Source organism: Falco cherrug, chromosome 7 (genome assembly GCF_023634085.1).
Source record: "Falco cherrug isolate bFalChe1 chromosome 7, bFalChe1.pri, whole genome shotgun sequence".
NCBI lineage: Eukaryota > Metazoa > Chordata > Aves > Falconiformes > Falconidae > Falco > Falco cherrug.
In genome coordinates, this window is record NC_073703.1 from 62,791,607 (window position 1) to 62,804,742 (window position 13,136).

At 35.2% G+C, this 13,136-nt stretch overlaps 1 protein-coding gene across 13 annotated transcripts in view; it reads left to right on the forward strand.

Annotated features, from left to right (window-relative positions):
- MIPOL1 (mirror-image polydactyly 1) overlaps positions 1-13,136 on the forward strand; it is a 197,363-nt gene that overhangs the window by 50,923 nt on the left and 133,304 nt on the right. For all 13 annotated transcript variants that reach the window (XM_055716711.1, XM_055716720.1, XM_055716714.1 and 10 more), the window contains 3 exons: positions 1,343-1,523; positions 4,288-4,423; positions 5,400-5,505. In XM_055716711.1, the coding sequence (XP_055572686.1) occupies positions 1,343-1,523; positions 4,288-4,423; positions 5,400-5,505 (423 nt within the window). The remainder of the gene's footprint in view (positions 1-1,342; positions 1,524-4,287; positions 4,424-5,399; positions 5,506-13,136) is intronic.

A 13,136-nucleotide genomic window follows, 5' to 3' on the forward strand; every position in this document is an offset into this window, starting at 1 on the left:
AAGATTCTGATACACTGTTGACTGTTGTTCCTCTAGTACAAAAATCAGTGGTTCTGGTTTAGAGGAACGGAGAGAGTGGATTCAAGTGGCTTTGTGCCGAAGTAGATAAGGAGAATACAGATGAGCAGCGGGTACAAAAATTTTTTCCTCGAGGTAACATATAGCTTTGTATGGAAACTTGTTAAATTGACTCCAGCCAATCCATGAGTCATCCCTCTGTGCCCTTGGGATGCTTCCTGTGCCATCGGCTGTGTCTTTCCTTCTTCAAGGAAAGAGTAATCTATTGCAGTAGATTTTAGAGAGTATTTTCGGTATTTTTGACTCAGAGTCTGTGCTTTTATATCTTACATGCAGCGTGATACCTTGATACTGATTGATGTGTATTTTTGGACTATTTATAGATGATTGCAACTGTATAGACAGTTTCTTAGTATTTTTGAGAAGGAAGTAATAAGTTGGATCGTAAAATATATACCAAAATGTTTGGAAACACTAACTTTATTAAATAAGCAAAAGCTCTGATGTTTATTCTCTGCTAATCTAAATGAAAAAATGAAGAATATGTGCACTTTTTTCCATTCCAGCTTTTTTAGGCTTCTTCCTCTTTTTTTTTAATATAGTTCTATAATTAAAACTTACTTGTTCTTACTTTATGAAAGAACATTCATGGTATGTAGATCTTTCTTTCATTTAAATACCCTGATATCAGAAATATGTCCTAAATGTATCTAGTAGCCAAGCTTCAGAGAACTATCACATTCAACAGTTTAATTAGATACTTTTCCTCTTTGGCACAATTTGTGCTTTGCATTCTTCAAGTTCTTTAGTTGTATGAGCCTGAACCTTGCACTCTCCAGGAGTGAATAATGGGGCCTTAAATTTGCTGTTGCTAATTACAGCTTGGTGATACTTTTTTTGTAGCCAAAATGGATTTGAAAAAGACCTCAATATAAGTAAGAGTCTAGTTCACAACCTGCAAATTTCCCAGTCTACAGCAGAAATTCATCATGTCTCACTGGGCTAAAGCAGATTTTTGCAGAAGATAAGTAGATAATTTCATAGGGTCAGCATTATTTTAAACAGTCATTTCAGGGGAAGAGGGATTAGGAAATGGTGATGAATTGTTGAAGTTTCCATGAGAAAAATACAGTAAATAGCTCATAACTCCTACATCTGTGCTCTAGGTTCCTTAGTGGGATGAGGAAGCTGTGAATCTGAAACTAGAGTACTTTCTCCTTTCTGCTACAAATAAGAATATAGCAAGCCATTTTTGCATGAGAAATCTCAAGTTTGTGCTTCTTTTTCCAAATGAAAAAGTATGTTTGTTTCCATTTCCAATTAGGAACACATGTCCTGGAACAGAAGAAAGAAGACTTTTGTGCTGAATTCCAGTTTCATGAGAATTCTCAGAAAAACCCATTCATCCAGGCAGAAGCTGAACCACTGAAACTTCCAGATTTGCCGGTAACCAGTCAAAGAGGAAGAGCCCCAAATGATTGTAATTCCAGTCCTGAAGAATCAAGGTAAAACCAAATATCCCAATATATATAATTTTTTTAGATTCAAATTATAGACATACATAATATGTATAATATACATACAGATTTTTGGATAAAGGTAAGGAAATTTACTTCCCAACTGAGAATCAGTAAGTCAGCTTTTTACTCAGACTTACCATATCTGCCCTTCTTTCAGTGTGGAATGCAGCATTTCACCACTGCATTCTCTAGCACTGACAGAAAAAACAATCATGGCAATGGCTTATGTGACACGCTGTGGGTATTTCGATGATTGTGATCTCTTTTTAATTTTTAAAATGCATACTGAACAGAATTAGAAAAGATGATCTAAAAGTCTGGTAGTATTTGTGACTTTACACAACAAACACAGTGTACCCTAAGTATCATGAGTGAGTAGGAAGCAGGAACAAAGCAGGGTGAAAGTGAGTAGGAAACGGGAATAAAGCAGCTAGGAAGCAGGAATAAAGCAGGGTGAAGTGTAGATGAAGTTGAAAGAGAAAAGATGAGGAGTTGTAATACTTTGTAGGCAGTCTGTGAATGGCATCTGGAGAAGGGAAATTATGGTTGCAAAGTATAATACAAACTAAAGATTTCATTCTGTCATTACTTTTGATCATTTATTGTCATTAATTTCTATACTGAGCTATGACCTTCTACTGCAATCTTAGGAAACATATACGCTCATGCACTATGTGACATAATATATAAAGGTAAACCCAACTGACTTGGGAACATGCTACCGGTTTTGAGCAACTTAGGCATTCTGAAGCCCAAGTCTTAACTGAGTGACAGATTTGCTTTTGAGAATGGGACCAAGGCTGCAGAGCCCTGTGATGTACTTTTGAAAAATATACGCTAATTCTTCACCTGTCTGGCAGATTCTGCGTCTGATTTTGTTATCTTTAGTACGATCTATTGGGCCCAAACCAGTCCATAGTACTTTTCCGTCTGTCTTGTTGCCTTTTTTTTACATTAGGGCCTGAGATACGCTGTTAGGGCAATGCATCCTGCACTAAAAGCCAAATGTAATCCTGAGTGATTAGGTACAGCCCAGCACAGTGTCAACCAAAGGCTGTTGCTCCTGCCCTTCACCAGTGCCACTTGCACTGGGAATCAGGCTGATCTTGAACACTGAAGTTAACCTCCCACAGCAGTCAGCATGTTGAACTATCTCACCTGCAAATACATGGCATCTAGGCCAAAAACTCATTGTGGTAGAGACTATATAAACTGCGTAAAATCTGTCCTTCCCCAAATAGATTGCAATCAGAATATAAAATGAGAAAATATCTTTGTATAGAATGACCCAGGAAACATTGAGTCAGTGTTGATTTGCACTGTAAATGATGGTCTTGGTGTACCATCAATGTGACTTGGAATGTTGAATGAAAACATCAAGTTTTCTTTTAGACATCAGGAAGAAAATGTTTGCAGGATTTAAAGATGATGAGGAGGTATATTCAAACTTGTTAATGCAAAGCATCTCCTGAACCTGGAAAATGCACAAAAAAAGCTTGAGGTTTGTAATATCTGGGCAGTAGTATCCAGATGCATCTATCACTTTCAGTCCAAAACAATAGTAAATGAAATTTGCTAGACAGAGCAAAGATGGAATAGTCTTTGAAGAATCTCAAAAGTGCAGACAGGCAGTTTAAGCACACTTCCAATCCATATATAGTGTAATACACCAAGTAAGTACTTTTTCAACGTGAATCTTCCTGCTGTCTATGTTTGATGTGCTTTAGGTTGCACCATAGTTTGCCTGCAGAGTACAGACCTTAACTTCCTTCTGAAAGAACCATAGAGAAAATAAATCCAATGGAAGCAGGTGAAGAAAGGAGAGACTGAGTACAAACAACAGTATAGGAGAATGACTCTTAGGAGCAACAGATAGCTTTCCTTTTCTTTCTAGGGTGTTAATTACACATAATGAAAGTAATGTGTACAGTAGAAACAGTAGTTAAGAAGGTATAGCTTTTATCTGGTTACTTCATATGACTCATTGGCTATGAAGCCTATAAACAGAAAATGCTTAGAGGAAGTGAATGGTAAAAATATTTGTTAATCCCCCTTCTAATCCATTCATCTACTGATTTTGCTACCATCTTACAAGTGAGATCTGTTTGTGATTTCTGAGTTATCTGTGAGTATCAATGGATAGCCAAGGAGTTTTATAAAAGTCTTACCCTGAGACAGAATTTTTCTGGTCATTGAATCTTGTCTTGGCTAAATAAGTTATCTTAAAACTATGTGAGTGATATACGGTATGGAATTGCTGATGCCCGTTATAATATTTAGAATAACATTGTCATTTTACACATTTCTTCAAGATGAACTCCTAGATCTTGTTTTCTGGATATTCTCATTTCAGTTCATGTGGAATTGACCATCCTACTGAAGAATTAGGTTTCTTTTAACCTAAGCATCAATTTGATACCTGAATGTTTCATTATTTTGTCGCTCTGTGTTAGGCACAGATTTTTAATTTGTTTCCCTTAAGCATTTTCTGTTTATAGGCTTCATAGCTACTTTATATTCATCTGATTTCTGCCTTAGTACTGTAGTATATATATTTACCATTCCAGATTTACAGATTTTTTTCAGAACTACAGATTTAAGAAGTGATAGAAGGCCATCCCTTTTACTGTCTATTTAATACATTTGCAATGATTAACAACTTTTGATAATTCATGTATTTTGTTTTGGAGAGGAAGGGGGAGGAACTGGTTGTACATTATTTTTCTTTCTTTTCCCCTCTGAAATGCAGCACCGTAGAACAAAAGGCTAACAGGATGCTCCCTGAATTTGTATCTTCATGGAGGGATGCCTCAGATTTAGACGGAAAAACGGAAACAGCATTCCTTTTAAAAGAACTGGACACTCTGAGAGCCAAAAATAAAAAGGTACAATTGAGATATTCAGCTCACAGCATTTGCTCTTTTATAGTTGTCTTACAAAACATACATTTTAAACAGTGCCTAATTTAGTTTTGTTATTTATTTTAGTGCACCAATCAATAGCTTTCTTGTCATTTTGGATTCTTAGTATCTGCTTAACAACTGCTTCTCTGAAATAAAATAAAAAAAACACCACTTTTATCCTACCCTTTGACCCTTTTAATCAGTGATGTAAGTTCTTGCACCATGGATGAAAACCAAGGAGGACCAAAACCAAGGCCAGGATTTCATTAATAGAATCTGAGTTCGTGCCTCTGTGTATGTGGTCCAGATAACGAATGTGCCCTGATACTTCCTCTTTGATGAGGGAAAGAAAATTCCGTCCTGCTTGCACACTGATTTGCTACTGGTGTTAGTAGCAGTTGTGTGCACCTAAACAACAGAAAAGTCTATAGTCTTTCCATGAAGTGTCATTGAATATTCAATGGCAAGCTCGGGTATCTGTCCAAGAGCAGATTTAGTGGATTCCCAGTTAACACGAAGGCCTCAACCTGTGAAAGAATACAATTTTCTATCTGGTGATACACATGAAAAATTATGCATTTACACCACAGACTCTTCAGGCTGTGATGCCAGTACTCTCAGTAGTAAATAGGCTGTTCATGCAGACGCCACCTGCATCATATTCCATGTAATTCTGAACTTCCTTAGCAAGAAGGACCACAGCTGGTAATATCTGAAGAGAATCCCAAGTGAAAATAGTGACATACACATTGCCGCCTGTCTTGCAGAACAAGATAGGGCATATGATAAAAAAGATGTTTTTAACATTTGTCCTTTAAATAAATTGAACTTCTGATGTATTGCATAGTGTTTGTATTTTGGGGGTATTAAATTATTATTTAAAATTTTGTTGTGGTTAGAAGAGCTGGTTCACTGTATTGGCCAGGTAAGAATCTTACTGTCCATTTGTTCAATTCAGCTTCAGGATAAGCTGTCTGAAAAGGACAAGGAGCTGAAGACAATAAAACTGGACTTAGAGCTGCAAGAGAGAGCTACAGAAGCTAAGATTGCAGAAAAGATTGCAGGTACAGTAGGCAAGCGTTTAACAGATGGCTGTATGGCTCAAACAGTACCTGCGGTTGCTATATGACGTGGCCTAGTGAATGTTAGCTTTATTTGCTAAAGGAGGGAAGATTTGACACTTTTTTTTTTTTTTTTTTTTATGTGTGGCTGTTTAGAGTTGCTTAGAAAATAGGTGGCTTTAACATCCTGGTACTGGTATTAGCAGAAGCTTTACCTGTATTCATACTGATTTGGGCATTAAATGCATTGTTAACACCATGTCAATCCAATCACAAAAAGGTTGTTTGTTTTGTTGGAAGGTCCTGAACAAACAAGGGGAAATAATGATTACCAGTGCCTCTACCTTTCAACCAGCAGTTCAAATACCACTTATTGTTTTAGCTCGTTCAGAGCAATGCTACCCCCTCCCCGTGTATGGAGATAGTCGCACATTCACCTCAACTAGACACCTGCACTTTTCTTGAAAAATCTGTTCTTTTAGTAGTTATAATGAATTTTTATCTGATGATGGTATGTCTCCAGTGAATGATGTTTATAAAAGTTCCCAAAATGAAAGGTTTTAAAGTTTATAGTTGAAAGTGAATGCATGCTTGTATTTGTTGTTAATTGTTCTTTGGGTAGATGTACAAGAATGGAGACCGTTTCTGTTCAATGATTTTGGAAATTTCTGAAGTAATGAAGCTGAGTATTTTTATGATTGGAAAGTGACTGTGTGTACAGTGTACCCAGTGGGTGAAAAATACTCTGAGGTTTTCCTCAAAGAAATTAGGGGGAGTGCTTTTATAAATGCATTGTATCATTTGTTCATAAATAAAGTGTAAGCTAGATAAAATTGTGTGCTTATAGACCACCCACACTTCATATAGTATTAATAGTACTAGTACCTGTCTCCAGAATATTGGTACTGAAGGAAGGAGTAGCTGTCTTCAGGAAAATGGAGCAGAAAATAAACTCTGCAGCTGAAAAAACAGATGGCTGACTTTCCACTTAATGTCAAACTCCTGAGAGTACGGTATTCTGTGTATATTATAGATGGAAGAGAGAGTTCCTAGATTTTCTGTGGTGGAGGAAAGGAAAGGCAAATCTAATCTGCATATTAGGAAACATTGAAATACAGGCATAATTTTATTCTTATTTCATTTTACATAAACTGCTTGCTTTATTTTCAGAAGAAAAAAATCCACACTGCATATCATAGTTATATTCAGCAGCAGAAAGCTAATGCAGATTGTCTGGGTTGAATCCCAAGTTTTGTATTTGTTCCTGGATATTTGCAGTGTTTTACCTCTGTATCTATAATAAATACTCTCTTTGATATAGGTGTTCATTGCTTGTTAAAATCTGGAAAGGAACGTGTGTCAAAGGTTGTCAAAAACATGTATAGTTTCATTTTTATGGATACAGTTGAAATATTTCTTAGTAAATTGTTTTTTTTCCTACACTACTGTTTAAACTTTTGAATATGTCCTAAGCATAACAGTCTCATCAAAATAGTGTGGCATAAATATGGATATAATAATTAGCATAGTTATTCCATTTTAAAAGGAAGAATAAGCCGAATTTTAATGAGAGCTACAATGTGTAATAAGGATGACCTTTAAAAAAATACCTTTGTTTTCTCCTTTTACAAGTTCAGGAAGTATAAAATCCTTTAAACGCTGAGAGAGAGGGCAGGAGGCTCCTCACTACTTAAGCTGTTTGCCAAAAGGAAGCATCGTTAATATTTCATGGGGTTTTTTGCTTCCTGTCTTTCAATTCTAAGAAAGTTACGAAGTTTGGATAAATGTTTTGAAATCTGGAATGATGTGAACCAAACTGAATTTGTGGAGGTCTTTCTCATAAAACCCTTGGGGAGAGTTCTAATGGACAAGCAGAACCTAATAAAAAAGACAGCCCATTTAAGGAAAAAACTTTTTCCCCTTGTGTTAAGTCCTTTGGGGAAAGGAGAACACATGCTGCTGTGATTTCATGTTGCTAGTTAATGTTTAATTACTGCAGTGTATAACACATGGTAGAGCGAAGCTTGTAAATATGGGTGTTTGCATTTTTATTATTAGTTAGTACTGACTTTATGATAAGAAAATGACTCCACAAAATCATATTGTAAAAAACATCAGAAAGGTACACCATAAAAATGTTGTCTACTTTGAGGAATATTACAATTCTGTTTTAAAATATAACCCTCTAATTGATGTGTTTTACTGAAACAAGTCCCATGGAAAGAACAGAAAAGCTGAAGACAAAGGGCATTTTAAAATGAAGCTACAACAGTCTTCAGAAATAAATTACTCAAAGCTTGTCACTTCATGATTTTTCCTTTTTGCAGAAGAAATGAAGAGTAAAGGTGTAAATTTGTGAAATACTTTATGCAAAAATATGAAAAAGTAGAGTTAAACAGAAGGTATACACATGATGAAAGAGAAAGATCAATATTGTGTGCAGTAAATAACTTATTTTCAGAAGGTATTAATTTTTCAATTTTACTACCCAGGAAAAATGGATTTTAAAACTTCCTTGGGTTCCTATCCCTGTGTCAGCTAGCTACGGCTAAGGAAAATGAGGGAATTCACAGGTTTGGTTGCAGGCTTTGAAGCATTAGAGACTATTGTTTCTGGTGGTCATAGCTGCCACAGGTTCCTGCTATTTCTTCATTACTCATGTGTTGGATTTCCTCTCATTATAAGCCAATGTCAGAAGGTACCATTAGTTTCACTCCCCGTCATGAAAGAAGAACAGAGGTGGAGCAACATCAGGAAAATCAAGGGAAGAGTGCATCATAAAAGAACTTGAGACTAGGATAATGTCAGGAAAAGAGGGAACACCACATGTGAACTGGGTATGAAGAACAGACAAATCTTGAAATGTGAAAATGCAGAACTTTCATATGTTGAACAGAAAAGGATGGGTGCATCTTTGTGGGAGGGGAAAGGAGCACACATCTTCTGGGGACAGACTGGAAGATAAAGATGGAGACATTGCAAAGGACTAAGTCTCTCAAAGAACTATCAGAGAGAACAGATCTCACTTTGGATGAACATAAGGGACTTCATTTTTTCCTAACAGAAGAATTATACAAAGAGTATGTAGGAACTTTCAGAGGAAAGAACTGGTTGAGTGTAAGTGAGAATTGTAGAGCACAGTGGTAACCTCTCTAGACTGGAAAAAATACCAAAGCCCTGGTCTTCTCACAGAACTCCCACCGTTACTGCAACAAGATATACCATAGTTGGCCTCAGAGCCTCAGCTTGGAATATTTTGTTATCACAGTGCTACATCTTGGGACCAAGAATAATTCTGAAGTATAATAAAATAGTTCTCTAAATCTTTCTGTAGCAGGGGCTATTCTGTGGTAGGTTTTTTGCCAATATCTAACAGTAATTTTATGAAAATTTAGCACCTTTTTTAAATCATGGTCAACTCAGCAGGAAGAAGTGGATTGAGTCCAGCCCTGCTAGGTCTGTTAGGTGTTGCACACAACCTTTAATGCCTGAAAACTGTGTTAGCATTCTGCACATACTTTCTGAAAGACCAGGGTAATGATAGGAAATATAGTGTGGAAAAATGGGAAAGCAGTACTTCTAATACTGTTATATATGTTACACAGCTTTTAATCTCTTGGAAACTATGGCAATATACCTACAATGAAGCCCCTTTTTTCACGTCTGTTTTTACAAAAATGTTGAGCATTTACATTTGTGGTATTTTGAATTTCTTGAATATAGCATGAAAACGTTCATGAACATTATTTGAAGTTTCATCAATTAACTTGAAAAATAGTTACTGAATGCATATGCAATGGTTTTAATAGCAAAAGTGAAAACAAATATGCAGGTGGCTATTAGCTTAGAGTTAGTTTGATTTAATATCCCATAAAGTAAAAGGAAATAAGTAATCTTTTCAGTAATAAACTTTGGGTGGCAATAACTTCCAGCACAGAAGAAAAGTATTTTCCATTTCTTCAAAGCTCACTTTAGAGCCCCGTTTTAGATGTTATTTTTCTTTCTTGCATGTCATCCATTAAAGATTAGCTGTGGAAGGTTGGAGCATGGAGAGATTATGAATGACAGAACAACTCCTGCAGAATAATAATCAGTTTTTGGTATTTAATGCTGTTTGACTTTTGCAGACACATTTCTTATTAACCTTTGGTACAAACAGAAATCCAGGTTCCTGATATCTCATGGAGAAGATGAATTCAAGATCCTCTTCCAATTAAACTGAAATAAGGCCAATATTGGGCTTTAGCCAAAAGAACTCAATAGTTCCCAACCCTTGTGTTTATAAACCTAAATATGAATGATATTTTACAGTTTAAGTGGGAAATGCATATACTTCACTAACACAGTTTTCTGTGATTTGTATATATAGTCTATATAGTTTTTAAGGGTTTTGTCCTATTAATGCTTCATTATGCAAAACTATTTCCTGAATATTTTTTCAAAATATTTTCTGGTAAATAACAGAATTGTGAAAATAACTGAAGGATTTAAATCCTATGTAGGGGTAGGTATATAATCCATCTAAAGGACAGGAAAACAAACCAACTGACCAACAAGATGGGGGTGGTGTTGGCTTAATTTTAGCAGCCTAATTTGAAACAATGTAGTTTTACCTTCAGATTGTCAGAATTTTTGATTGTCAAAAAGTTGCATGCAGCTCTTTGAAGTACAATAGTGGGGTGGCATAGGTTAAAATATAAATTATTAAGCTATTTATGGGTGGAGCTGGTATGCAAAAAGCAAACCAGTATCTTTGCATATTTTTATGATTAGCTTGGTCCTTCTCTCTTCCCCACTGGGGTGTTAGATGAATGTGAAGAATTGAGTTTTATTCAGGAATAGAAAGGTCTTCAAATAATCTACTTCTTGGGGTATTAAAAAAACTTTTCTTTAACCTGTCAGATTATAACTTAGAAACTTCAATGCAACATTTATATTTTTCCCCCTAAAGTAAATATTCAGGCATCAGTAATTATTCACTGAAAAAAAGTTGTAACAGCATTATGGTTTGAATTTTGAAGTCAGCTGTGTTTAGTGTATTAGAAGCAGAGGCTTAAGTATTGTACAGGGATTGGCTTTCACAAGAACTGCCTTGGGGTCTGTGTATAATACTCTCTCCTATTCTTTCCCACTTTATTTTTTTTTTAATTGAATTGGGATCTGAGTACACAAAGAAAACCCTATGTAGAGCTGCCACTAAGCAACTTTAGCCTTTTATTAAGAACACTCTGTTTATAGCATTGGAAATGTAGGAGCAGATGAATGCTATGCACTAAATACATACGACAAACACAAAGCAATAAAGAAGTCACTGTGTTCTATCAATGTTTGTTCAGATTGCTTTATCTATAAAGTCACATTTAGGTGTAAATGACTTCTAGTCTATAACTCCTGGTACAGACGAGTGAAAACTCTTGAAGTAGTTTTCCTATGACCACTTATCACTGTTTTGTTTTTATTTTTCAGTTGTAGGTCATAATTGAACATAAATGAATGGTAGCTTCCAAAAAAAAAAAAAGAGCTAGGAACTGAAGTTGCCTGTTTCGTAATACAGTAATATTTCAGCACAATTTTTAAGTCAACAGTCAGCCCTGGAGCTCGTGGTAGTTTGCTGTTAACCTGAATGAGAACTGTGCAAGGGCCGTAGGCTTTGAACATTTCTAGGGATTATCTGCATTTTGTAACATGTATGCGCAGAGACCAATTAATGACGCATTTTAAAGGCTTTCATAGCAATGCAGTAAATGTGGTTGGTTGTTGGTTTTTTTTTTATTTGGCTATGGTAAGATTGACTTCATATGTAAGAATTTTGAGCACAGTCATTAAATCTAGTAGAAAGAAGTGTCAGAGGATTTTGATTTCTAATATGACTGGATAACAAATACATACATGTTTATATTTCTGTAAGAGAACAAGCATATATCCATATGATTAAATAAAATTTAATTATAGTGGCTCATCTGGAAATGGCAAGGATAGTTTCCAAGTCCTCCTGTTTACATAGACCCAGCAATGGTGGATAGGAATGGGAAGACAAATGAAAATGAAAATGTAGGTAGTCATTGCACCTCTTTTCCCAGTATACTTACCTAATTCCTCACATTTGTGCAGCTGGTACTCAGAAATCCAAAGTGAAATCACAACAAAAATTCCTAAAAAGCTTTTGTTAAACCTCTCTGTAGGATAAATTTCAGCTGACAGTTTTTTCATGGAAGCGACTGAGCAGGATAAACAAGAAGCTCATTACAAGAATCTTGATTTCTAAGTACGACTTGGCCAAGCAAGTTCTTTCATGTTCATACTTCTCTTTCAGAATAATATACATCTCCAAAAAGCAGAAAACAGAAAATATTCTTTGCTACATTTTTCTCATTTCAACATTCAATCCTATGTTAGAGCTGTGTATCTGTATGAAACAGAAGTCAAATCATGCATCAATTTTTTTCAGTCAATTCTTGAATATTTAAGATGCTCAGAGCCTTTTTTGTAAAAACATATAATCTCATGTTTATGTCTTGTTGCTATAATGGTGCAAGTAGCTAGTAAAATTACTTTGAATGTACCAGAATCAGTGCCAAAGAAAATCCCAAGTCACTTATTGTTCAGCAACCACTGATCTTGAATACTAAATCTTAAACCACAAAACCCTGACTTTCTGCAATAATACATTGTTATTAATGGAAATACTTTTTCACCAAGTCTTTTTCTTAGAAGTAACTGATCACAGTAACTAGGGCTTGTTACAAAAAAAATAGCAAAATTTTGATTGTACTATTTCTTGGATCATCTTTTTTTTCATGTAGTCCAAAGCCAAAAGCAGTATTCATTGCATCTGTTAATGTCAAACACCTTGCAAAGTCCAAAATATTGTTACCATTTCTGTAAAACTGACTTGTCTTGAAAACCAATTGTTATAGTGTTATAATATTCACTGTATCTTCTGATATAGCAGCGTGGGTAGTGGTCTCATTTTTTTCTTATAAGATCTGGCCAATATTCTATATTTTACCTTTTTTAATGGGTAATGAGAAGTGATTTTCTGCTGCCATAGATGTTTTAAGTCCAAACAATTTCTTCTTTCTTGCCTCTCCTATTCAGTTTTTTTATTTACACAGATGACCTCTAGGAAATCAGCAAACAGACTTTTTTCCTGGGAACTGTGCTTCCCTCCCTTCCCCCAAAGTTCTTTTGTTTGGAAAATCATGAACCACTATTTAAACTAGAATGATTTCCAACACACCTTCTCACTAGTGCTGTATTTTAAAGGTAGTTTAAAAAGTGTAGAAGGTAGGTTTGCCAAAAGAATCAGGTTCAACTAAGAAAATATGTACACTGCTTTGACTCGGTAAACTCATACTCGGTATGGTTCATCTTCTTCATATTTACTTTTGCCCATATTAGAAAACAATTAGCTTACTAAACAAATTTGAGTATTTGGGAAGAAAAAATCTACTTTGAGTCTCTCTCATTTGACTAAGAATTACATGATATTTGATAAGCTTGTTTAAAAATGGACATATCCAAATATTATTGTAAACACCCATTGATTTGTTTTACCTGCAATATAAGTATTTTACTTAGTTGGCTTACATAGTAGCTAATAATATTTGTTAATGTAATTTAACTGCTGTGAA